General features: G+C 36.4%; 1 protein-coding gene across 2 annotated transcripts in view; it reads right to left on the bottom strand.

Moving 5' to 3' along the window:
- acvr2aa (activin A receptor type 2Aa) overlaps nucleotides 1–17,887 on the bottom strand; it is a 49,466-nt gene extending 31,579 nt beyond the window's left edge. The window contains exon 1 of one of the 2 annotated variants that reach the window (XM_084421488.1): nucleotides 16,717–17,887. In XM_084421488.1, the coding sequence (XP_084277614.1) occupies nucleotides 16,717–16,771 (55 nt within the window). In that variant the 5' untranslated portion in view covers nucleotides 16,772–17,887. The remainder of the gene's footprint in view (nucleotides 1–16,716) is intronic. The other variant, XM_084421487.1, reaches the window with a different exon arrangement.
- Between the last annotated feature and the right edge of the window lie 9,026 nt (nucleotides 17,888–26,913).

Genomic DNA, 26,913 nt, shown 5'->3' with positions numbered 1-26,913 from the left:
TGCAGTCGGTTTTAAAGTGACAGCATCCAAATTTACCCGATGTCGTTATTAATGTTAATCAAACAACAAAAAAGAGAAAAATACTCTCACTGCTCTTGACTGAATCATTTTGTAACTTTAATAAGAATAAATGCATATTTAATTTACACGGTGAAGACTATGCAGTTTTTTTAATACATTTGATTATTTTATACAGTTTATTACTTATTTCTAGTCCTTGAAGTTTTTTTTATCTATTTAAAATCTATTTAAAAGGTCTATTTAAATTGTGTCTTTGTTCAATTGCAGTTTGTTTTCCTATGCATGTTATATATTTGTAAATAGTTTATTTCTTTCTTTATCACTTTTTACTTGCCTTCAGTGAGCTTGAGTTTTTATTACTTATATTATTAGTTGTTTTGTGAATTATGACATTTCAATGGTAACAAAAATGTTGATATCATAAAAACCTTTTAAAAAGCAAAAACAACTATATTGTGATTTACCGTTATCGTTAGCTAATAATAATAAATGTTTCTTGAGCACCAAATCAGCATATTAGAATGATTTCAAAAGGATCATGTGAGATGTGAGATACTGAAGATATTGATGCTTAAAATTCAGCTTTGCCATCACAAGAATAAATTACATTTTAAAATGTATTAAAATAGAAAACATTTCTTTTAAAGTGTAATACAATTTCACAATATTACTGTTTTTACTGTATTTTTGGTCAAGTAAATCCAGCCTTGGTGAGCAGAGACTTCTCTCAAAAACATTATCTTGAACAGTAGCGTATCTATGTGAATACATGCAAAATCACAGAAAGCTCACTGTGTGTTTATATGCCAATGTATAGTTAAACATATCTGCAACAGGTTTTGTTTAATGAAAAGCATTTTAATAATAAAAATCAATAATTTGTTGGAAAAAAATTGGTATTGTTACAGTTTATCACACAACAAAAACAATATCCTGAAGGAAACATAGGAGTACTTTTTTTGTGGTGGGAATTAATCTGCTAATTGCCATTCAGTGGGGATAAATCCTCAGGATTTGTTCCAGAGACACAAGTTACCATTATTGGGATTAGGAGGAAATCTTCTGGAATTACTGTCACATCCACATCAAGGCAGAGAAGAACGATGGTGCACAAGACGCACAATGATCAACAGAGGACGAATCGCATTTAGCCTACTCATCTTAAATGACAAAAGGAGCACCACAAATTGCTCCAATGCCTTGAGCATCTGGTAGGAAACATCTAGAATAAATTAAAAACTAATTACAAGTGGCAAACATAAGGGAATTACTCACCTGCCCTGTCCACTAACAAGTAGATGGCTCAATAAATCTTTGACCTATATTCTACGACTGCTCTTCCTGACAACAGCCCTTGCCCCTCCGCTGAGCTGCTCTCGGTTTTTAATATGAGACGCTGGGATACACAGACTCCTCTGAGTCAGCAGGGTTACACGAGGTAAAATGGCAGAGTGCACTGTAAATATATGGAGCTGGTGGAAGAAGCTTAAAAACACCCCGAACACGGCCAATGAATGACAGCCAACGGTATGAGTGAAAAGACCACATGCCATGATGTTAATAATGGATCATGTATGGTGGTTTCCTACAGAAAATAAACTTGATGACCAACACTTTGCATGTACATTAAAAACAAGCTGCAACGTCTTTTGAAAGGTTTTGACTAGTAGAAGAAGTGGGCTGCTGATGGCATGTTTGGTGCTTCTCAAGCTTGCATTTTCCATCTCTGACATTTTTAAACTCTTAGCATGGAGCCATGGACAGATACATACCAATGCATTCATGTACATTTTTACTCATGAACATTTGTAATGTATATTCTATAGGGATGTAATGTCTGAGGCCAATATTGAACATGCTTCTATTTAGCATTTTTTATGGGTTAACAGTACACTTTAGTTTATGGTCCAGTTCTCACTATTAACTAGCTTCTTATTAGTACTTATAAAGCACATATTAATGCCTTATCCTACATGACCATATTCTACATCCTTACACCGTGTCCTAACTACACGCTTAGTTTTTGTCCTAACCAGCCGCGACGGCGACACGCGACGATTCTATTTTAGAAACAGTTTCTATTTTTCTGTGACGTCGCGGCTGGAACAACAAACACAAAGTGTGGCAATGATAATCTCAGGTACTGTTTATGTGCTTTTAACTATTAACTGTTTATAACTATATATAACTATTAATAAGCAGTAATTAGCAGTTTGAGGCAAAAGTCATAGAGAATTGGACCCTAATCTAAAGTGTGACCAAATAATGTTTGCAACTTATTACAAATTTATTATATAACCAGCATAAAAATTTGAAATTGAACTGAAAAATGATTTGGGAGGATCCAAAGAGCATATTGTCTTTCAATGGAAGAACAACATCTGACCATCCATACAAAGGTTCACATGATCAAAGTCACAAATTTGATTATATGATAAGTGACCTAGAAGTGCGGAATGTGAAACATTACTGTATTGTACATAAAAACTTTTCTGTTTTAAACTTGTTGTGCTGTGACAAATTAATCTCACTGAGAGCGAGACTGCACACCGACTTTCCTATCAGACACCAACTGGGTTTACATGGACCCTAATAATCCGCTTGTAATCAGACAAGTAGCACAGTTGGAATAAAAAAAAAGTGGCCGGAATCACGTCAACCGGAATTAATTGGCCAAATCTGATGAAAATTTAATTCGGATTGTAAGGGGTGGTTTACACCTTTTCTAAACAATTTGATAGGACATGTAAACACTTGATACAGGGAAGTGTGTTATTTTCTATTTTCTGTCAAATTTTCATTCTTAGCTGTCGGTCCATGGAGCATTAGAAAGAATTATGAACCATTTTAAACTACCACTGGAACAAATAAACTGCACATCTTAAATCCTAAATGGTTATTTGTTTTTCTAAATGTGATCTATAAGACTGACTGCCCACACATTTGCATGTGATCAGACTGAATCTGAATGCTTATTTTCAGTCATGCCTATTAGTTCCTTTAGTAACGATGCAGACACCAGTACTCAACTACCATACTTGTGTGCAGGAAAAGACACATAGCGTCTCGATGTACTCATGTACTGCATCGGACACCAAGGGGCCTCATTACATTTGCCATTAAAAAGTGAGTTGAGTAATTAGATGTATTGGTTTAAAACACATAAAATCATCCATGTAAACACACAGAAGTGCTTTTATGTGGTCTAGGACAATTGAATTGCAATCAGATAGCTGTCCAATTACTTAAGATGCAGCTTCATGACAAGAGTAAACAGGGCCCAAGCGCCTTCACAGTACAGTTTATGGTGCGTCAAATGTGCTGCCATTGAGATAAATTGCAATAGTGCGCTTTAAAGACAGAGAGCAAAACTCTCTTAAGCGCTCAGTCAGTGTTCAAGATGAATGCGAGTGAAAATATATCTGTGCTAAACTTAGACTCTAACTCAAACACCGGCGAGTGAAATCTAACAATTTACTAGCCAGTGGCTGTATTAGACATTCGTTAGTCACCTATTTACTCTCATTGTAGAGGGTTGTGAAGACAGAGCAAATACTGTACCAGGCACAGCAAACTCACTGTTCGCGATGCTTGAAATATTGGAAGAAAAATATAAATATTGAATTGGGGGTGTGGGTTTATATGAATGTATCTTTGAAGGGAACTGACTGCTTTCAGAAAAGTTGATGGAATTTTCTTTTCCTCTTCCCTCCGTATAAATGCGTATTAGTGTTTACAGCGGTAGTGTTTACTGCTTTGTGTACAGCGGTAACCTAAGAAACGCTATATTGCTGCTGTTCCATAAGCGCCACCAAACTGGCAGAGAGCGAATTTGCATTTTCATTCAGTCCGTCTGCTGTTTTTGCTTTGTGCAGTTGTTATAAATAACAATATAATAAATACCTGAACTTTAAATCATCTACTAATGTGAGCTAGGAAATCTGATTTCATACACTTTATTTGTGCTGTTGTGACCACATTCAAATAATCATCTGACTGAGATATTCAAAAACTGATTTGCACTGCTGCTGCAAACACTGAATTAGTCTGTGTCCACTGTAAGCCAGTTTTCAACAGTCCACCAAACCTTTATGGAACATAAATTTATGAATATAATGCATAAATAAATATGCAATGTTGTATATAAATGCTGAACCTGAATAAACAGAACAACAATAAATGTGCTTTAAAGAACGTGCTGCATAATTGGGCATCTTAGGCTGTGCTACTATTGAGAAGCTCAGACAAAAGTCCTCTCGGCAGTGTGAGACCTTGCACTTTTCCATTACAAACACACTTCCTGGCATTCATGTCTCTAAAGTTGCTTCCAAGAAATGTTCAAACCCGGATACTAACAGAATGAAGCAAATATTTGAGGAATTGTTGCACATTTTAAAACTAAACTCCTCCCAGATTCAACAAGCTAGTCATCAGACCCAAAATGATTTTATCTGCATTTAAAAAAAAGAAAATAGTGAGTCATATTTAGTTCCTGGACATAAAAAGATAAAGCTGAATGTACACTCATTTAACATTTAAATTATATATATATATATATACATACACACATACATACAGTGCGTGCAGAATTATTAGGCACGTTGATATTCATCTTCCAGAATCTGACAGTAAGTTTTGGGAGTTTTGCAAAATGGACTTCAGGGTAGGAGATGGACTAAAAATGAACTAAAAATGAACTCCCAAACCTTACTGACAGATTCTGGAAGATTCTTCAAACAGTGGTACAAGAGGATGTGGTGCCGGTCCTTCAAGAGTCACTCTCAATCATAGACTGCTCTCAATCTGTCTGTCTATAAAGCTTATAAAAATAAAAATAAAATCAATCTTCATGTATTTTACTACACTTCAGCTTGTGATTCTTATTAAAGGCACAATATGTATTTTTTTTGCTTTAAAAATATAAAAAATCACTATATCTATGTTATATATTTTTTAAAGTTGTTAACTTGTGTATTTACATTATCCCGACAGTTCCAATTAACTTCTAAATCCAGAGAAATTAATATTTTAATTCGAAGACACGAATGTCTTTATTTCCGTTTTGTCGCCGTCAATGCCGTCATATCCGTGTTGTCTCTGGTTTCCGCTCGTGCTGCCATGGCAACCAGAGCTATGAACCAGAGCCCTCTGATAGTAACCAAACTGACGCGGACAACTGTGTAGTTCGCAATGTCTATCTGCACGCTGTTGTTGTTTCGTTCAAACATTATGGACCATGGCAAGCAGACTTTGGATAAAAAAGGAGAACTAAACCGAGAATCAATATCAGCGCGGTGTTTTCGAGATACCGAGAGCTCCCATACATGTACTTTATTAAACAGGTGAGCACATTTACATAAAACTAATCAATATTATATAGTTCAACAATGATAAAATGTTAGAATATTATCTGTATGTTATTCTAATGTTGATCTAGCTTACTGCTAGTCTCATACAGACAAACTAACGTTAACACAAACATTTCAACACATTCAAATGCAGTTTAGAGTGATAGTGTAATGTTAGACCAAGTGAAACAGTGCTGCATTACCTCACAAGTTTAATTTGTCTAATAAACTGACCTGTGAGTAGTAATTCTGCGTGTAGTTCGGTAGAATGAAATGTCCATATTACTTTTATATCCGTGGGACTCGCATCGCGTTTGGAGCTGATAGCTGTCTCTTATCAATCCCGAACTGCTTCATATCACAGTCATGATAAAAACATCGATGTATTCAGTCATCCATAAACATTATTAGATCGGCCGGCTTGACGTTGACGACAACATCCATAATTCTTAGCATGTGTTGCGTCATCAAACTACGCCTTTGTTATTGTAAAGAGGTTAGCGACCCCTAGTGGCGAAAAATTCCATACTGTATGTTTAAGAGGGGGTACATTTTTAGGATTCTTTGCCTAACCTAAGTCTCTGAGATCCTGACACCTTGCACTTCTGGAGACTCCAGGTAGGTTGCAGTTCTGGAAAATGGTGGTGCTGGAAACTAAAGGGTTCCTGATGGTTTAATTCTTCACCTTAATTCCTAATTATTTTGTAGTTAACGTGTCTTTTCTTCTCCACCTGTTTTTGTCTGACCCTGCTGACCCAATGAGCATTTCACTGTCCAGTGGTCATGCCTTAACTGCAATCTCTAGTATTGCATTAGTATTGTATCCTTCTCATGGGCATTTAATCATTTTTGACTTTTCAGTCTTAGTTAAATCAATTTTTTGGCTTATTTGATCTGTAAAAGAAAACGTGCCTAATAATTCTGCACACCTGAATATAAGGCGTTTTTCATTTCCAGCCTTCATGAACAATTATACATCACTTATAAATGATTAAATACAAAATCAATAGTAGTTATTAAGATTAATATGGTTTGGAATTGGCAAAATGTGCCTGGAAATAAAATATGATCAGAAAATCAACATGCCTAATAATTCTGCATGCACTGTTTATATATAGCCTATTTGTTTCTCAAACAACAAATACATTTAATAAAAAGTTTCATATCATGGATTTCTGAATCATGAATATCATGAATGGGGGTCATACAATTAAAAAGGTCAAATTAGGCTATTTGACATTAAGAAACGAATAGACCTTGAAATACAGTCAAGAAAGTCTACAAGGTTCCTCTCAGTGATATTTCCTTATATATATATATTTGTCACAAAAAACAAACAAACAACAAAACAATTTGAGTTCTGTATTCTGCAAAAGAGGTTGCATAGCTTCCAGTTCAGGTCATTTGCATACTAGCCTACCTTACAAACATGTTACTCAAGACACCTTCAGGAGCTACACAGTAGAAATGACTGTTAGGATTATAACATTTAAAAAAATAAATGGCTTTAATACTTTATAAATATATACACATATAAGAGCTGCAACTAACGATTATTTTGATAATCGATTAGGGCTGTCACTTTACGTTAGAAAATCGGTTGCACAATCGATCAGACCAACCAACACAAGTTTTCGAAAACAAAAATAGGGAATCGATTTTAACCAAATATGTACACTATTAATTTTAAACGAATTAAACAAATAAAAAAAGATAGATGTAACAAAACTCACAAAAAGGCAGAAAAAGAAAATGAAGAATTCTGAAAGTGCAGTAGGCGTTGCGAAAGCTAAAAAGAAAATTCCCACCAATTTTACGCGCCTATAGTTTCAATCGGCTGCTGCTGGTGTTTTGCCAAACAAATGGAGGACAACGGCGATCAATCTGTGCGACATGAGAGAGTGATAACCCCTAATAACTTGAGCAGTTCGATATGGAAGCACTTCGGGTTTTGGACTGTAGATCAAACTATGAAGGAAGGAGGACAAAGTGGTATGCAAACTGTGCGATCGTGAGTATCCATCCATATCACATTCCTTTTTGAACAGTTAACGTAAAATAATTTAGATTTTTGAATAGCCTAAATCATAAATGCAGCCCTGTTGTAGACTGCAACAGATGTTTCTAGTCCACTGTCTGATTTGGAGAATGAAGCGGCCCTGCGTGTTTATCCTACACGAACTTCACGTTCAATGTAGGCTAGTCCAAGCCTGGTTCTACCAGACTCTCGTACATTTCATTTGTACAGAGAGTCTGGCCTCTCTCCATTGACAAGCGTTAACTTCCTTGTAGGCGGGTATTCTGTTGAAGTTTAAAACTATTGGATCTGCCCAGAGTCACTCTGGATCTGCCATAACCAATCGCTAACTTTTGGCCGTGACGTAACCCTACAACTCAAACCTCAACGTCATCGTTCTCAGCCACTCCCTCTGTTCGCTGATTGGACCGCCAAAAAAATGTTCGGAGAAAACCAAAGAATACACCACAATCCCAGACGTAGTACTGAAGGGAAATAAAATTGAGCGGAAGTACGCAGGAGGGCGGAGGCAGGCTAGGCTAGCCCTTCAGTGAATTTTAAGTTTTATTTTCAACCTCTTTTCATGGGCTACAATCGCCGACGTAGGCGACATTTGTTTGACATTTCTAATTGTAAACACAGCCATGTTGAAGCCTGCGGTAATGTTTTTCATTGATGTTATGGCAGTCCACTCTGCTTATTGTTTTTCGAGAATGTTGCACTCCTGCTTGTCATTGTGCACGAAACTTCACGCCAATAAATCATCAGAAATATTGCTGACTTGTGCGTCTCAAGCGCCCTCTTTACGTTCGTCCTAATGCCTGTTAGTTGTCCGTGGACTGGCCTATATTTGGCGACAAGCATGCACCGGAAATATATATATATTTCTTTAATATAAATATAATATTAATATATATAAACAGCTTAACTATTTTGTCAAGAATTTCAGGCTTTTGAAACTTTTTATTTTTCATCATTACAATGTAACTTTTTTTAAATAAGCGAATAGATCCCGACACAACTAATCTGCCAATATATAATTTTTTTGCATTCAAGTCAATCAGCTGTCAATCATGTTTAACATACTTTTTGCTGCAAATCCCTTTAATCTGCTTTGATTCCCCTCCACCACCAAAGGACTGTCTGAAAGCTCATGACATGACATGAACGATCACACTCAAAAAAACAAACTGGATCAGCCTTTGTTTCTGTGCCTAGCTGTCAGGAAGCAACTAGACTTTGTGTCGCACCGAAAGTTCAAACAGTGAAATTCATGAACAGAAATGTTTGAAAACACTTGGAAATCTTGTTCAGAGGTTGCAAACGCATTGAGAGATGACAGGTTTAATCTGCTATCCTTTGAAAAACCATTCATATACAGAATATTTAGGCCAAGCAGATTTTTAACGCTAAAAGCCCTTTAAACATGTCTGCTGTTACAGTGAGAAACTGATGGGTTGATATATATTTACTCGATCATGATTTTACTGTCTGTCAACAAAAAAAACAAGAAAACTATGGCACGGGTCAAAGCAGACTGTTAGAGGACAAAGGCAGCACATTTGATTTCAAATAGCCCTTCCGTCAGCAGTGGTCAACCGTGGTTGTAAATTATTCACAGAGGCATCTGCATCTTGGGCAACAGTGGCTGCAACCTGCCTATGTCATGGAAGTCCAGTTGGCGAGGATCAAAATACACTGCAAAGCAACACAAGGTCAAGCTATCAATCACACATTACCGCTTTAGGCGAAAAAAAAAGAGAGGGAAGAATCAAATTATAATGTGTTTGTATCATCAAGATTGCATGGATCAATAAAAATAACTTTAAACGAAAGACTTTCCATTTTTAAACTCTCTTCCTGCATACGGAAAGTCCATTCTTCTTTTGTAGTCCATCTGTCTGAATATTAGCGCTGCGACTTTACTTAACGGGGTGAATGAGAATTGTTTTATAAGTGCGACAAACTGCACAGCACATGGGTTCATACAGACATTTGATACTGGGATGAAAACATCCATCCGACTGGCATTAAAGAAACATGGTGCAGCCGAGAACACTGATTACATCTGGGTAAAGATACTTTACTGAGATAAAGCAACTACGGAAGACTAAGGTCAAGCACAGTAAGGCAGAAGTTGTAACAACTGCTTATTTTGTATGTTTTCTTCCTAATGCTACAAGAATGCATACATGATGTACAGTGTGCCCACAGTAAACCAGGATATTTGAGCAAATAAGAACGAGGCAAAGAAAAAGGAAAAAGCTGAACCACCCCATATTGCACTGTAAAATAAGAGATCACATATTTAATAATAAGAATAAGTATAATATTATTATTATTAATTAAGAATAATTGTATAGAACAGCAGTAAAAGGACAGTATGTGATTCAAATGTTTCAAACCATAGGGCTTTTATTTTGGTGGAAAACCACAGGTAGAACTAAAGTTTCTCATTTTTGATCTAGAAACCAATTTGGTGAAGATCATAATTGATAACAGATCATACACAATAAAAGCACTAAAACACATTCAATTCACAGACCTAATACGTTCATACAGCGTTTTGTTTTTTTACGAGCGTGACAATTCCATTCTCTAACCAAACTGACACCTGCACGTTTTCAGGACTCTCGACCGCATTCTCGACAAACCCGCGCTGAATGAACGAAACTGCACTGGACAACTTGTCTGCCACTTCATATAATACGTTAATCCGCAGATCCACCAGAACTGCAGTGGGTTTGAGCTGTGAGGCGCGGCTCAAAACGTAGGCCTACTCTCCCCACTCGGTTACTAGTAGGGGTCGGAATCTTTTGGAATCTCACGATTCGATTACAAATCTATTCTCGATTTTGAATCTAATTTTGATTCGATATATGCATAGATTTGATTCTAAACTTGTTTTTGAATCTTATTTAATCTATTTTCCCTGAAGTCCTTCTCCTTATATATAACAAAACCTGTGCCCCCAATTGTAATTGTGTAATTAAACTTTAATTCAAGTTTTGTTGAATTATTATTTTTCAATCTCATGTTATTGTTTTACTTCATCAATCAATTTATAATATCTAAATATTTTATATTTAACTATTTAATTCATAATAAATTATGAATTATTTAATGCATTATTTATGCTATAAATAAATTATTTCCTGCCTTTTAATTTTTTAGGATATTGGTATTATTGGATTTTTTTTTTTCTCTGGTACAGTTTTTGCCATGTCTGTTTAATATTTTGAGTTAAGGGGTTTGATTTGCTTTTTTGTGATATCTGGCAATCCTTCACCTGAAGCTTTAATGAAGAGAGGAAGAGTTGTGAGTGAAGCGAGTAGAAGGAGAGCAGCAGTATGCAAACTGAACAGCAGCTACTGTCAGTGTAGTTATTTAATAAGGTAGTTTAAATGACGTTTACACGACATCAATGTACTACAAACAGATGACAATGTTGTCAAAACTATCCCTGTTCACACTGATCTGCGAAAATGATTAAAAAGGCTGTATTATGCATGTCACGTCAGTAGTTGGCGATGTCACTTTGTCAAGATACACCCTGTAAATACGTAATACGCATGTGCATGACATCACCGTTTTCACAAATTCACATTTTTGTCGTTTACACAGAGACGGTAAACCTTGCACTTTGAAACCCATTTTCAAAAGCCCCCAAAACACGGTTGTTGTGTAAATGAACGGCCAAAATGCATAAAAAGTTTTCAGTTGAAAACAGTATTGTGTAAACATTCCCTAAATTGTACACATCATTGTAACCGCATTATTCATTTACTCAAGCCCCCTGAAGACTGAGATGCCGTCTGAATTGTGGCGCAAACTAACATTGCATGTTATAGATCAACAAACATGATCATTCATTATAAAGGTGTTTAAACGCCAAAACGCATTCACACATATTTGAGAATCTGAACATGTCAGAGAGCCTTAACAAGTTTGTGAATATTTTGAATATAAAAAGGCAAAACGATATAAAAGCTAAACATCTGTCATACAGCACTATAGACCTTATTCACATAAGCGCCATCTTTGATTTTTAATGTGAATGAAAGCGAGGCTGTGAGGGATAGACATCTCTTCAGTGGGTTGTACTGTTTTTGAATGTGTTTGTTAGTTAATGTGAATTGTTCTATTAATGAAACACTGAAAAAATACCTTTCCATGAAGTAGGCTATTTGTCACGTGACAAACATGACAAGCACCATGGAAATAAAAAGGTGATGGGAGTTTGGGTTCCTTGTCTCTGTCATCCCTGTCTTGCTTTTAAAATATCTGATGGATGAACTCACACCTTGATTGGATTTGTTTATCTAATAACACGCTGTCAATTGTGATAAAACTAGGGGTGGGGGGGAAATCGATTATTAGATGCATCGCGATGCGGACGATTCTGAATTAATTCACAAACGTCAAAAATCGAACACATAACAGAGACGCATAATGGCTGAGCGCAAAATCCGAACGGCACCCTCTTCGTTAAAAGCTAACGTATGGAAAATTGGCATAATTTCATTGTGGACTATTTTGTATTTTTGTATGAGAGCTGCTTTCTGTATTGTTTAGTTTTCACATCAATATGCTGTAAACGGATGTTATACGTACGTTATACGTAGGTTTACTGTACTGCCCTCCACAGTCACAGTGTGTATCAGTGCAATGCCAGTCACAAAAATGTACATTTTGACTGTGCTCTCTGCAGATGTTCATTAACTTTTTTTGTATAAGCTGTTTTTGATTGTGGTATACAGCAACAATTTCAAGTCATAAGTCTTAGACTCTTTATTATTTATTTGTGTAAAAGAGCAGCTTTGTATGTTACTAATTATTCAGAATATGCGTAAGTCCACAAGCATTATTTTTGTATGAGAGCTGCTAGTACATCATTCTATATTCTTTTTGTATGAAAGCTGTTTTGTGATTTTGCTAAAGCAAACATTTCTTTGTGTTTTTTTTTTTTTTTTGTCTGAAGGATTATATTGCTCATTGCACATAACAGGAGGACGTTGGATAGAAGTCTATTATTTTATGTTAGAGATTCAGAATATGCTGAAGTTTGTATTCATTTACTACAAGTATGCTGCTAGTAGGCTACAAGCACACACTTCTTTTCCTGTTGGTTCTTTGCAATGTCGGGACATACGCTGGCAACTGTAACCTTACAGTTGACTTGCCAAATCACTTCCAATTGTTTTATTAATAAAATATTGGAAGTAAATTCTCTATGGGTCATTATAAATACTTTGCTTTAAAAGTACCAAGTAGTCACACACACAAAAAAAAAGATGCATTGATAATCATTTTAGCATCGCAACGCAGCCCTCTGAATCACAATCGAATCGAATCGTGAGGTGCCTAGAGATTCCCACCCCAAGATAAAACTTCCTATTGTTATGGACATCGCCATTTTTGATACTGTCGCTGAATGCGGTTGAGAGTCCTAAAAAAATTAGCAGGCTCGTATTAAGCAGCGCTGTCATACTAACCATTAGCATCTGCGTCCACAGTGACGAGAATACTTTTTGTGCGAAAATTTTTTTTTTTTTACAAAAATGTATTTATTCAACAATTTCATCTCTTCTGTGTCAGATCTCCTATGCTATTCGCGTAGTAACCGCAGTCCAGCACTTCCAGGTTCTGAAATTTTTCTTTTAACTTGCATATGAAAGGGTTAGGCTAATCCAAATGACCATGTATAAAGAGTAAATCAAGTTAACACACTATTCCAAAAATTGCAAGAAAAGTTTTATAAAAGGAAGAGACCATCCAACAGTTTATGACTATTTTCTTCTGCACCTACACAAACAATAGCCTTGTAGCCTACAAGTACGTTCACACCATATACGTACAAAAAAGAACTAAGCAAGTAAGATGATGGTAAACATACTTTTTGAGTGATTTTTTTTCTTTTTCTTTTTTTTCTCAAAACAAAAACCAGCCACTGTATAATCCAAACGCACATTTATCAATTTGCCCCTCAGCAACCCTGTTGTGGCTGTATAAAAGAGGATTTCTGGAGTAAATGAATGTTATCCACAACACTGAAAGATCTTTGTTTTGGGGATTTGTTTTAGAAGTTGTGTCGCTGTACAATGACCCCAGCTAAGCTGTCCGGGTGTTATACAAGAGAAATAAATGTAACCCCTCTTACCCACAACAGCTGTGCTGACAGATTACAGTGAATAAGACAGTGGAAGAGCAACCACCATTACTTCTGTTCTGCACTCCAGTCAGTATGTAGCTAGTCTAAAACAGTAACACATTCACAAGCGTACAGCGCTTGTGCATAAGCGTCAAATAAGGATGCATTCTGGAAGGCACACAAACGTTTTTGTTTGCTTTAAATGTTAAACTTGCAAGGCACTCAATTCCATCAAAGGTCCCATGAAAAACAGCTGACCATGGCATTTACTTATAATAGCTAGTAAATATTTACAAGAAAAACAGATACAGGAAACAGAAGCCACTAAATAAAGTTTGGAAGTTCAACTAATAAGTAGGCTATGTGGTCAACATTATATCATAAAATAAAGTGCATTACTTCACACTTAAAGTATGTTATCATTAGGGCTGCCCCCATCTAAAGATTTTTCATTTAAGCCATTAGTCGACTAATTCCACGCATACGTTCAATTACTTAAATATACTAGGGGGAATACTTAACCTGTAATATAGGTGCAATATGCCTATTCCACGCTCAAGCGAATGCATAGCTTGACGAAAGCATCTGCAAAAGTAATGATTATAAATGTGTTGAAAAAATAGCAAGGAAACATTTGAATTATTTGATAAACTAGTGTTTTCTGAGTCAGTGTCGGTTGCAAAAAAAAGATCTCCACTGTTTAGTGCCTTTAGAGAAAAATGCACCTTTCATACAGATTACATAATTACATTTTTAAATGTTTTATTTGAATTGGTTCATTTAAAAGTAGAAATTTCAAGCTTTCTATAGATACCTAATGTTTGTGAGGCAAATAGCCTATAAGCTGAGTTTCGGTTCATTTTTGTGACGCGCTCCAGTTCACAGAGATCGAGACGGCAGAAAGCGCATCCTGTTTGTTTTCTTTATTTTAAAGAAATATTCTGATATTCATATTCTGAAAAGCAAAGTTTTGTTGTTATTGTGAGTTCACACAAATAAGAATAGTTTGGAATGATGTATACTCTTATCTGTATGACCAAAAATGACAGAGTCTTCTAAGTTGTTTCCGCTGTTATCAGGACAAAATGCATGTGATTGCGCAGGCTATTTATTCTGTAGGCTATATTACCACAAGGACCCGCAGTTAACGATCTGTCCCTCACAGACTGCGTGACTGCTAGTTACTAACTAACCAACTAATAAAATCATGGTCGACTAAGCCTCTTCTCATCAACTGACGTTTAGTCGACTATTATGGGGCAGCCCTAGTTATCATCCATCAGATCTGAGGCACTGTGATCACCACTCACAAAGTTAAACTGTTATTATGATTATTATTGTTGTTGTTAGTAACAACAACAACAAATGTGTCTTATTGCAACTTTTAGGTTGCAGGTACCAGTGATTTTATACTTCTGACATGTACTGGCATGGATGCATTAAGTGTGTTTGCTAACAGCTACTACTACTGTCTACAAAACGCAACCATGCCATAACCATGAGTGGATTTGTAATGCATCAATTCAAGCTACAAGCGTAAGCTTTTTACTCTAATGCTTTGATTTCAACCAGAGCACATAGTTTAATCTGATCGCTCATAGAAGTACTCATAAATTGAAAATAAATAAATAAAATCATACAATTCATGTTATCCTGTCAAACGGACATAAAACAATCTATTTGAAAACAATAACAAATAGGCTAATACAGCATTGCACCGACTATGTAAAATATATCTATATTACAAAAACACTGTTTCTGTCATTCTGCATTGATAGCCTAAATCTATAGAATCTTCATTAAATAAATTCACAAATTACTCTTTAAGCTTCCCATTTTCTGTGTGCTTTTGGTTAGATGTTGCCAGTTGTGATTTATTTTAAGAGTTGTGGCTTTTAAAGCATAATTTACATTCGACTGGGCAAGCGCTTAGACTTGATTCTCTCAGCAGGCATTAACTCGTGTCTTGGCAAAACTTTTGTGAATACTTACATGCAGCACACCAAATCTAACTTTTCAATTGGTATCTGAACAGTAGCAAGAATGGTCCAAATACAGACAAAACATCCAGTAACATCCTGAAGTAACTCTAATGGGCATTCAGTTGTGTAACACAAGTATACAACACAAATCCATAAACACGATTCAAACAACAATCAGGTGAAAGGTTCCTCATATCACTACAAGCAGCATCCCATTAGTTTACACCGATTCCTCTGAGAGAGCATGTGCAATGTAACCCCTAAGATACAGTTTCTTATGTTACCCAGATGCTCATGAATATTTCTGCCTTTAGACTGATATAAATACCGAAGTGATGCGCTCAAATATAACATTGTATTGATTAATTGTCTCTGTAGCCAAAAGAGTGCAGTGCTGTGTGGGCAAGTGCGATCCAGGATGAGGGATGTAGTGGGAACACCGAGTACAGGCACAGATTGTGCCTCTTTTTTCAATAAAACCAAAATTCAAACCATGAACACAGAGTCTGTATAGAAACATCCCCCGTATGCCTTGCTATTCCTTAAATATATGTCTGAATAAATATAACCATAAAGGTGCACATTAAATGTGCTCATGTAACTTCAGCCATATCTTATCTAATGTTCTCACATGCAAATATGACCTTTGGCCTAGCCGGCCTCATCAAATGATTTTATTCCTTTTTAAACCTCTCATGTACTAATATACATAAATTTAACGGTCCTCATCCATGAATAATTAAAAAATAAGAGCTACCAGTAGAGGGGGTTTACATGCAACATATAAAACATGCATGCATGCATGAGCAGCAGCCAGCACAATTGGTCAATATTATATAAACACACACTAGTTCAATACACCACTAGTGTTTTCTAAACTTTACTGAACAGGTCTTCATGTTGGAAACTTGTCAGACCAGTCACTGAGAAAATAAGCTGCACAATCCTGGCAGTAAACGCTGCTCCTGTATAGTGCATGCTCAGATTATATTCAGATGGTGTTATGTAGCTATTTTACGAGAAACCAGTGAATTCGATCTCAATGCGGAGTAACACGAGAAACAGCCTCCGGTGGCACATACATACATCATATACACACACACACACAGAGAGAGAGAGAGAAACATGTCATGATACAAACGAACACTCTGTACATGCATATTGCATTTAGAGTTGTTACAACATATTAATACCCACCTGAGGAGCAGGAGATGAGGAACACTCCAAACGCCAGCTTTGTTGCAGGTCCCATTTTTCAATCTTCTGTCTTGTCCTACAAAATCCAAGAGTCTCTGCATTCAAGTTTCCCCTCGAACTACTGATCAGCAGTCAGTGAAACACATCCATGTAACCGAGTCAGTGATATATGGCAGTGCACAAATCCAATGGCAGATTATAGTCCTCAGATTCAGCGATTGGGAAACGGCATCAAAGTGTCCACTAGTGACAGTTCATTTAAAGCAGACGAGCTTTTCGAAATAAAGTGATCTATGACTGTCCATGCAGTTTTCCTGAAAACCCATATCAATAACGAGGAAATTCCAACGCGTACGAATACTACGTTATCTATACAATGTTGCCCTGTCGAGCGCTCAGAATAAACGAGCCCGTTCAATAAGATCTTTCAGTAAATGGGCCAGCTCCCATTTCCAATGAACAGAACTGGACGACCTATGCATAGAACCCGCCATAAAATATGTATAAAATATTGTTATTAATGCAAAGGAACTAATATTTCAAGCAGAGCAATGCCTCTAAATCACACCCACCTGAAAAGTCTATGGCAGTTCACTAAATGCATGCACATTTACGGGGATAAAAATGGAATTAACATCCCTAAACGATATTTCCACATCACGCTTGCGTTGCTTATTTAAAAAAAATAAAATAAAATAATATATAATATATGTAGTACAACTGATCATAGATAAACGGGGTCACGCGCACGATTCAGCGCACGCGCGAGCTCAAGTTGACAGTGAAGGACTTAAATATGGCCAAACGCGCTATATCCACATTCCATTCGGGTGTTAATGACTCAAACCTGCAATTACCAACCTCACAAAGCTTTTCGAGATCTGCTAAGGTGGGTAGTTAAAACAAACACTCGTTTTAAACTAAGACATGTCGACGGCTGAATAAAGCTTAGCATGTACAACCTCCGAAATAACTTCATCAGCCCCGTCGGGAATATGACGCCAAAAATGAGACGGAATTGACAGATAACGTCACTAAATGTAATCCTTCAATATGTATTTTCCCGGTGATCGCAGTCGGTTGACTTTTTAGAGCGGTCGGAACTCAATTTATCGCGATTTCACTCTCCGTTGCTGTCAGTCACCGTTGCCTTACTGTATTCAAGATGGACGCCCGGGCGGATTGTTTTTGTTTTTTTCTGTCTTCCACTGCCTTTCCCCGCCCATTTTTTACGTAGGCTCAGCACCTTTGCGATTGACAAGCTTTTTACCCAATCAGAATCGCATATGTAAATAATTGAAACCAACCATAGTGCTGGGTTCACACAAACCCAGCCCTCTCTGTGAGGGGTTTGTATGTGGCAGTAGAGTGACGAAGGTAGGCAGTAAATATTCACTGTATGTTAATAGTAGTGTAGGATACTATCGTACATGTGATGTAACACCCTCTAATTTATGAAAAGGCAAATTCAAATGCAGAACTGTCTGTTTTCATTTTATGTTGCACTAGTATTGTAGACATTGGGAAGACCGAGGCTAGTTCTCACATGGGGAAGTTGTCACCATTTTTATATCATAATAACATTATAGCCTAAGGTTTTGAGTCTAAAGTCCAATTACAGAAGAGTGTTTTCTCTATGCATAGAACCCGCCATAAAATATATCTAAAAATGTTGTTGTTAAAGCAAAGCAACTGATATTTCAAGCAGAGCAATGCCTCCAAATCACTCCCACTGAAAAGGCAGTAGAAAAAGCACCTAAGGCTAAATGCATGCACATTTACTATGGTAACACTTTATTTCTAGAATCCACTTTAGACATTCTACTAACGATAAGTAACTTTGCAACAAGTCATTATAGTCAGTAGAATGTCTGTTGGGGGACCATCAAAATAAGGCGTTAGCAGATTTTAAGGATCTCTTATGGCTCGTTTCCACTGAGCGGTACGGTACGCAATTATTTCCGTTTCCACTGTCATAAGTTGTGAATGGTACCAAAATGCCGAACCGTACCGTACCGTGCCACTTTTTAGGTACCCTTCCGTTGGGGTACCTAGCACAGTGGTACAGTACTAAAGGGTGGAGCTAGACTCACTGCAGAACGTTGATTGGTTGACAGAGTATCGTCACTTGCACGTGCTACACGGGGAATGACAGTCTCTAAGTAACTTTGCAAGTACATGCAAATTATTCTACTAACCCTAACCCTACCCTAACAGTCTACTTATACTCTGAGAGTTAGTTGACATGCAGTCTTTCTTTTTGTGTCTTTTTTTACTCTAAATGTGGTCATAAAAGTGTTACTTAGTGACTCTTCAAGAACTACTAGTGATCTGGACCAGACCGGATTGTCTTTTTTTAAAACTCTGAACGTGGTCATAAAATGTATCACAATTACTCAAGTATTATCTAGTCACTTTGCAGGAATTAATGATGTGGACCATTATTTTTTGCACTTTAAAATTATGGTTCAGACTCCAGATCACTAGTTCTTGAAGAGTAACTATAACACTTGAGTAATTAGGGATGCATTTTATGACCAAATTCAGAGTTATAAAAAATAAGAAATTGCTCATGTCTCAGACACGTTAATGTTGTGATTAGTAATTAATTGGTAATTCTTTATAATTTTTCATAGTTATTAGTTCTTAATGAGGCCAGTCTCATTAAGTAATTATTAATTACCTAATAAGGAACTATCTCAGCCCTAAATGTGCTATTTCATTCTTACTGATTAGTTAATCTTGTTTTCATATTAGTTATAGCTGAAGTGTTAATATAGTACTACTCATTTGTCTTGCATTACTTACTGCATAGTTACCTATTAACATTATTTTAAAGTGTTACCCATAATTGTTATACTATTTAAATTTTGCACAAAAAAAAAAAAATATATATATATATATAATCTTAAGTTTGGCATCCCTGTTTCTATGTTCAAATGCTCTAACAACAAACATGGTATATACACTTATAGTGTGCAGTACTGAAAAATACTTTATCTCCATTGCAAAATCTCAGTTGGCCAGACAGTGATTAATCTTTTCTGAATCTCTAAAATATTGGTGTCCAGACACTGTGAGTCTGGAGACTGCATCTTGTTTTAAATTTGTTCTAAATGAATACTGCTCTTACACAGTTTTTTAAGATAGTATTCCCACTTGAAACAGAGTAGAGGCTTGTACGCCGAAACGGTTTTCGATATGTCACAACTTAACAAGCAGATAGGCTGTTTGATGCCATGTTCCCTTATGACAACTTACCCCATAGTGTGATTCCCGATATTGACAATAACAGTGATGATGATTAAAAGCTTTTTATAGCTAAGACTAAGATATCAGCACACAATAATTTATTCGCACAAGAATCATATGAAAGGGAAACAATCACAGAAATACATAGAGAGGTGTAATGAGTCATTTATTGTTTTACTCTTAATAAAAACCATTAAATGTCTGCATGGTTGATGAGAAATCATTTGTCGTTGTTGATGAAAGAACAAAAGCTTGTGGATGTTTCGCCTTAATGGCATAGTTGCCTTTAAATAAAATATCATACATTTTCTTTTGCTTCATAAATGTAATCCCAATGATTTTATTCACAGTCACATGTTGACTAGAACGTCTAAATTCATAACAGAGACTGAGGTGCACTTATACTTTATCTTGCATTATAAAGCAGATTCGTCTTCATATGAGCTGTAATACTAATTTTTACACCTCTGTGCTAAGCAGTTGTTGATTTTAATATGTTTTTGTACATAAATGTGTGTTGTCATGATCAGGAGTGACCATTGTGTGAAGCAGCTTTGTGTATTTTATTTTAATTTAATTTAATTTAATCGAACGCAAAAAATGTAATCAGACATTTAAATACAAATCTAGTAGCATACGATAGGTAACCAGACAATTTTTAAATGAAAAGCATCATAAATCTACACAAGGTCTCCACAGAGGACTGTTCTTAGTGATTTGTGTGCTGCTCTCATTGTAACATAACTCCCAACCTGGCCCAATGCAGCCTATGTAATCTGATCCACAAATATTCACACATAATCCTGATGCCCTATTTAACCATAAGCATTTTTTCCCCCATTGCTGCAGTGATCTGAACCTTTGTTGAAGTCTTTCTGTTTCTTGATTCAGTGTATGCAATGAAAGAACTGAAAGCTTTGGAACTAAATGTGAAAAAATCAGTCTGGAGCATATTTCACAAGTGAAATGTCAATTTTCCACCAACCTGAGGTGACTTTGGAAATATTCAAACTAAGCTAGTGTTAAGGTCAAAGACATATGATCAATGACAGTGCCCACCGCACTTTGTCTCCCTCTCCTGATATTTCAAACCCGAGAGAATGCTGAAGAACGCTCTTTTCTACAAACCTCCACACCTCCTCTTTCCCTTTTAAAATGAACCAATGCAGTTCCACAGATAGATAGATAGATAGATAGATAGATAGATAGATAGATAGATAGATAGATAGATAGATAGATAGATAGATAGATAGATAGTGTTCACAGCTGTTTTAACATTATTGTGAAAGGCCATGACAAAAAAAATATATTATACGTTTGACAAAAAATAAAAAAAATAATTTATTAATAATGATAATAATAACAACAGGGTTTATGTGGATCTTAATGTCTTTAAAAGTCTTTATTTACCTTTACACAAATTAGAAAAATCTTAAAAGCAGAAAGTCTTTCATTTATAAAGTCATGGCATTAGGCTAAATGTTGCATAAATTGCAAAAAATGAACATCTTCCTGTTTTCTAATACAAATATCTAAGCATCTTTAAATCAATTTTTTTTTTTTTTTTTTTAACACAGTTAAGTGAGTTTATGCTTAAAACAAGAACAGATATGTCAATGAGTTATGAAAACTTTCCTTTTAATTTAATTAGATTTTTCTGAGCCCATTTGACAGATTTGTTTTATCATAAAACACTTAATTTTGATAATTTTAACAGAAATCAAGACTTCATATTTTCCTGTGATCAGAGGGACAGTAAAGGATATTTCCATATTCTAATGACTGGGAGCAGAGCGATTATTATTATTAGTAGTAGTATTTTTGTAAAATGAATTAGACGTAATAGAGATCTATTGGAAGTTGTATTTTCCAAACTTTGAAGTGTTGCTAATACAACTCATTGTGTTTCTCCCTAGACATTTACATTTAGAGAACATGTTGGTTTTACTTCAGTTTATTCCTTAAATTTTCCTTACTTGGTCATAAGAGGATTATTATTATTAGTAGTAGTAGTAGTATAACATCATTTTTTGGGTTTATATTTCTGACATGTCCTTTCACAGTAATATAAAACAGTTGTGAAAAGGAAATTGACAGCATGTACAGACTACACAGCATCTTTTCTTCCATTTCGCCACAGATAGGCCGTCATCTGCTCTGTGCTGATCAACAGGAATTATTTCTCTATTGCTCAAGGTCAGAGCAGTGTTGTCAAGCAATTACAAATATTCCTTGCCATTGTCATTACCAGGAAACCTCATTGGTCCATATTGTGCAGCTAATGATTTTGAACGTTTGGTCTAGAATGGAATTACTCTATTGTGGCCTTTGAGGGACTGTCAAGTGTCAACTTGACTGTGAGAGGCTGTTAAGTGTTTATCTCCTTTCCAGCTCAACGTAATTAAGAGCTATGGAAAATCTGAATTTATCTACAGTAGCCGTGCGCTCCCATGGAAGGTCATTACAATAGCCCATTGAAATGACCCATTTTATCGACCTTGTGACCCACAGGAACCTCTTTGCTAAGTCAATCACACGCACCGCACAATGCTGGAATGGCTATTTAACACATACTTGGACTGACATGTTGTCAGCACAGTGTCTTAGTGACATCATGCACACATGCTCTCTACTGGACCACAAAGAATATTCTGCCTTGCAGGTTGACTGCAGGAATTCTGCAGATGCCAAACATATCTCTTCCTGTGAGTTCATTAACTTTTAATCAAAGTTCTAAACGTGCCAGGGATTATCCTGATATATTTCAAAGGGAGCGTGTGAGATGGCAGCGCATCTGTCAGTGCTTGTCATACCCGTCGGACCGGGCGTCCTTGGGCCGATGGACATGTGGCTCTTCTGTGTGGCTAATTAACATTTTCCTTGGTGCTTTATCTGCCACTGCTGCATGCCCAATAAGTATGCATAACCTACGGTCAGGCCCCAATCACAGTGGCCCTGGGTCTTTGTATTTGTACTAACATCAGGCTAAATCAATGAATTAGTGTGTCAAAGATTAAATCAGATGATTGCGTATTTGATGCAAACATAACCCCTGCCTGGAAAATGAGCTCTCAAAAACTAAGCCACATTCTTGCGTCTTATATTACCTCTTGCTGCTCGTGGCTAAGCGCACAGTCTAAGCACTGGCAAATCACATTACATCCTGTTCTCTTAAAGCACATTAATGCTGAGCCTTGACACGTGACAAGAATACCCCTATTCATTCACCATAACAGCAAATCAAGGCATCATCTTCCACTTCCCTTTCATTTTCTTTGATTTAATTATTTTATGGCAGCCTTAACGATGCCCTATCATTTATCTCTGAAAGCTGTAATCAAGTCTCAAATGCTAAATTACAGCTATTCCACTGACCGACGTTCTACAATAATAGCTAAGATCTGAAAACAGTCCTGAAATGTATTCTGGGAAAAATACTGGATGTATGCTTGAGATATCCATGGTGATGTGGGTTTAACCATGCATAACATACTGTGGTGAATGCACTGCGCACAACAGAGTCTCTCAGAGCATAGGCTATATTCTGTCCCCACCTCTGTATTATACAGTAACCTTTAAAAATGCATGCATCTTAGGAAGATGAACTTGCATTGAAGAACATTTAGACTTATCATTTCAGTTTTACACTATAGGCTGTTGACACACAGAACAGGTTTTTTTAGAACGCCGTGTCATGTGCGAGATAATGCAAGAGACATGAGCGCAACTGTCAAAACGCATGTTTACATAGAAAAACAATGAAATGCAGACCAGTGGAATGTAAACCACTTATAGTCTGTTTTTATCTCATCTCTTGTATTTCTTGTTTCTTTTTAATTGTTTTTCGGATTCTTTCATTTTATGGGCAAAAAGTGTTGAAATATTCTTCAAAATATCTTCTTTTATGTTCCACAGAAGAAAGAAAGTCATACAGGTTGGGAACAACATTAGGGTGAGTGAGTAAATAAGTGAGTCATTTTTGAGTGAACTATCCCTATATTCTCAGTAAACAAGTCTTTATCTTGAATATATTTTGCCCTTTAAGTTTGTTTATTTTATTTGAAAGATGTTTACTAGAAAACAGGACAAAATACTGATTAAGAAAATGATTTATTGCGTTACTGCAGTTTTACCGCACCACCAATTAGACGATCATATATTTCACCATTTCAAAGCAGTGGCTCTCTTCTTAATGTTATGATATAAACATAAAGAGATACACAAGCAAACTCAAGGCAATGGCAGAGCTAATTGACCAACATTTATTAGATGAAACAATCGCTGTTATTATTGCATAGTAGGGCTGCACGATTTGGGGAAAATGTCATATTGCGATAATTGAGGTCAATATTGCGATTACGATTGCGATATGCGATATAATAAACAAATGGTTTCATGAGTCAACTTGCTTGGTTCTCAAGGAAAATAAATGCACACACAGATTAGTGATAATCTGCCTAAAGAAAAAAGTTCTTTAGTCAAGAGCACTGAGTGTTTTTCTCTGTTCCCTTTGTTCTTTGATTAACTTTAGGACAGATTTTTTTTTATTATTGCATTTTAACAAGAACAAAACATAATTTACATACAAGAGTACATATAACCATACATGTCAGGGGTAAATATATATATATAAAAATAAAAAATAAAAAAGAATAACTTTAGCGACAGATATAGTGGCTACTGTGTACTGTCCCTTTAAGACCAGCCGCTGTCAGAGACGCGGATCTCACACGCGCCTGGCTCATTCTCTCACGAGTCATCACAACTCTTCATGTTCATCATAAGACTTCTCTTATGTTATGAAGACACTCGACAAAAAGACATTTTTGCATAATTCTGTGTGTTATTGTTCGTTCAAGCTCGAAAGAGAACTGTATTCTGTCATGTTGTTTTGTGCGCACGCACGATATTAGCGCGAGTTTTTCTTTGTCACAGTCAGGACATTCACAGGCAGCGCGTTCATTTTGGCATACATGTGTGTTGTTCGTTCTACCGCGAAAGAGAACTTGATACTGTCTGGCGCCCGTCTATTTGTGTGTGTGTCTGTCAGGAGGACATTCACAGGCAGCTCGTTCTTTTGTCTTATCGCGCATGAATGGTTTAAAAGCATTTGCATTAATAAGTGCATTAATAAGTGCGTTAACAGCGCTAATTTGTTTATTTAATATAAAATCGCAGCATTTTGCGTCATATAATCGCGTAGGCGTGACATCGCGATTGCGATTGCGATACGATTAATCGTGCAGCACTATTGCATAGTGCTATGTAAGAGTAGAGATAAACATGTGCATGAAACAGATTTGTTTATCTGTAGAGGCTTAAGGTTGACTGCGAGACTAAAGGTGACTGGAGATTACCTGAGTGACCCAGGCCAAAATGACACATGCCTAATTAGCTTTAAAGGGATAGTTCACCTAAAAATGAAAAATAGCCCATGCATGATTTACTCACCCTCAAGCCATCCTAGGTGTATAGGACTTTCTTTTTCCAGACGAATAAAATCTGAGTTATATAAAAATTTGCCCTGGCTCTTTCAAGCTTTATAATGGCAGTAAATGGAGGATGATATTTTGAAGCCCAACTAAGAGCATCCATCCATAATAAAAGTAATCCATACGGCTCCAGGGGGTTAATAAAGGCCTTCTGAAACGAAGTGTTGCGTTTGTAAGAAAAATATCCATATTTAAAACTTTATCAACTAAAATAACTAGCTTCCGACAGACGGCCAAGCTATGCCTTACAGCAAACACATAATGAGCAGAAAGAGCTCTTAATTATTTTTCAGTTCCTTAGATGGAATCAGCGCCTCTGGGCCACAGACACAAGAGGAGGAATAAATGACTTTCCCCTTGAGAATAAAACTGCTCGTGAAAAGGTAGGAAAATAGTCACAGCATATGGTGAAATAAGAGCCAGCACGCCCCCCCAGTTTGATTTCACACTAAAACATACTCTCACATTACATACTGCCTCTCATATTGCGTCATAGAGACCCATGGCTTACTGGTTAGGGCACATGCTCTTTCCACATCATTTTTTCTTTGTATCAATAAAAATACATTAAACTGTACTGGTACCTTCCATTCACCCCAATAGTGCCCTGCAAAGTTGTTGTCACAAGGTATTCGGCTGTCATAATTGAGAATCACAGGAAGAATATATGTTCAGTCCAGATCAGGGCTGCGTTTTCCAAAAGCATTGTGAGCTAAGTTGATCGTAGAGACCATTGGTGGTAATGGTTCTACTATCTATAGGCTTATGCTTTTCGTAAACGCAGCCCAGGTCGACAAAAGCTAAGGTACAGTCATAATAGCAAAATTTTGGTGGAAAAAAGATCCATTGTCTATTGAAGCAACACACACAGAAGTCATGTTCAAACCAAGCAGGTTTCTGTTGGTCTAGGGTGCAAGTTTTTGAGACCAACTTAAACCCGTTGCAAAATCTGTGTGGGGAAATCTTTCACCAGCGCACAAAATTCCCGATCGCGTGGATTCCTATTGAAATAATTCGATTTCTTCCACTAAAATTAGCAGAACAATGCTAGTTAATGTGACCACAACTTTACATACACATTTTAGAATTTAAACAACTCACAATTATTTTCATATTAAACTACCAACAGCTGCAACAAGTACAAAACTTGGCAGCCAGTATCCTGACTGGGACCAGGACATGTAGTTGCATTACTATTTTGGAGTCCTTGCACTGGCTCTGGTTCTGTGTTGATTTCAAAATCATGATGCTGACATGTAAAGCATTGCATGTCTTGGCCCAACGTTTTTTATCTGAGTTATTAATTTATTATATTCCAAATCATTGACTGCACTCTTTGTTGGCTGTTCCTCAAACCCGCTTATAACCTATGGTTGACAAGGCTTTTTCTTCCTATACTCCATTTGATCTCTCTTCCTCCTGAACTTAGGGAAGCTCAGACTTACGGTATTTT

Source organism: Rutilus rutilus (genome assembly GCF_951802725.1).
Source record: "Rutilus rutilus genome assembly, chromosome: 10".
Classification (NCBI taxonomy): domain Eukaryota; kingdom Metazoa; phylum Chordata; class Actinopteri; order Cypriniformes; family Leuciscidae; genus Rutilus; species Rutilus rutilus.
Note: the sequence above shows the minus strand (reverse complement) of the source record. Positions and strands in the feature narration are given on the sequence as shown.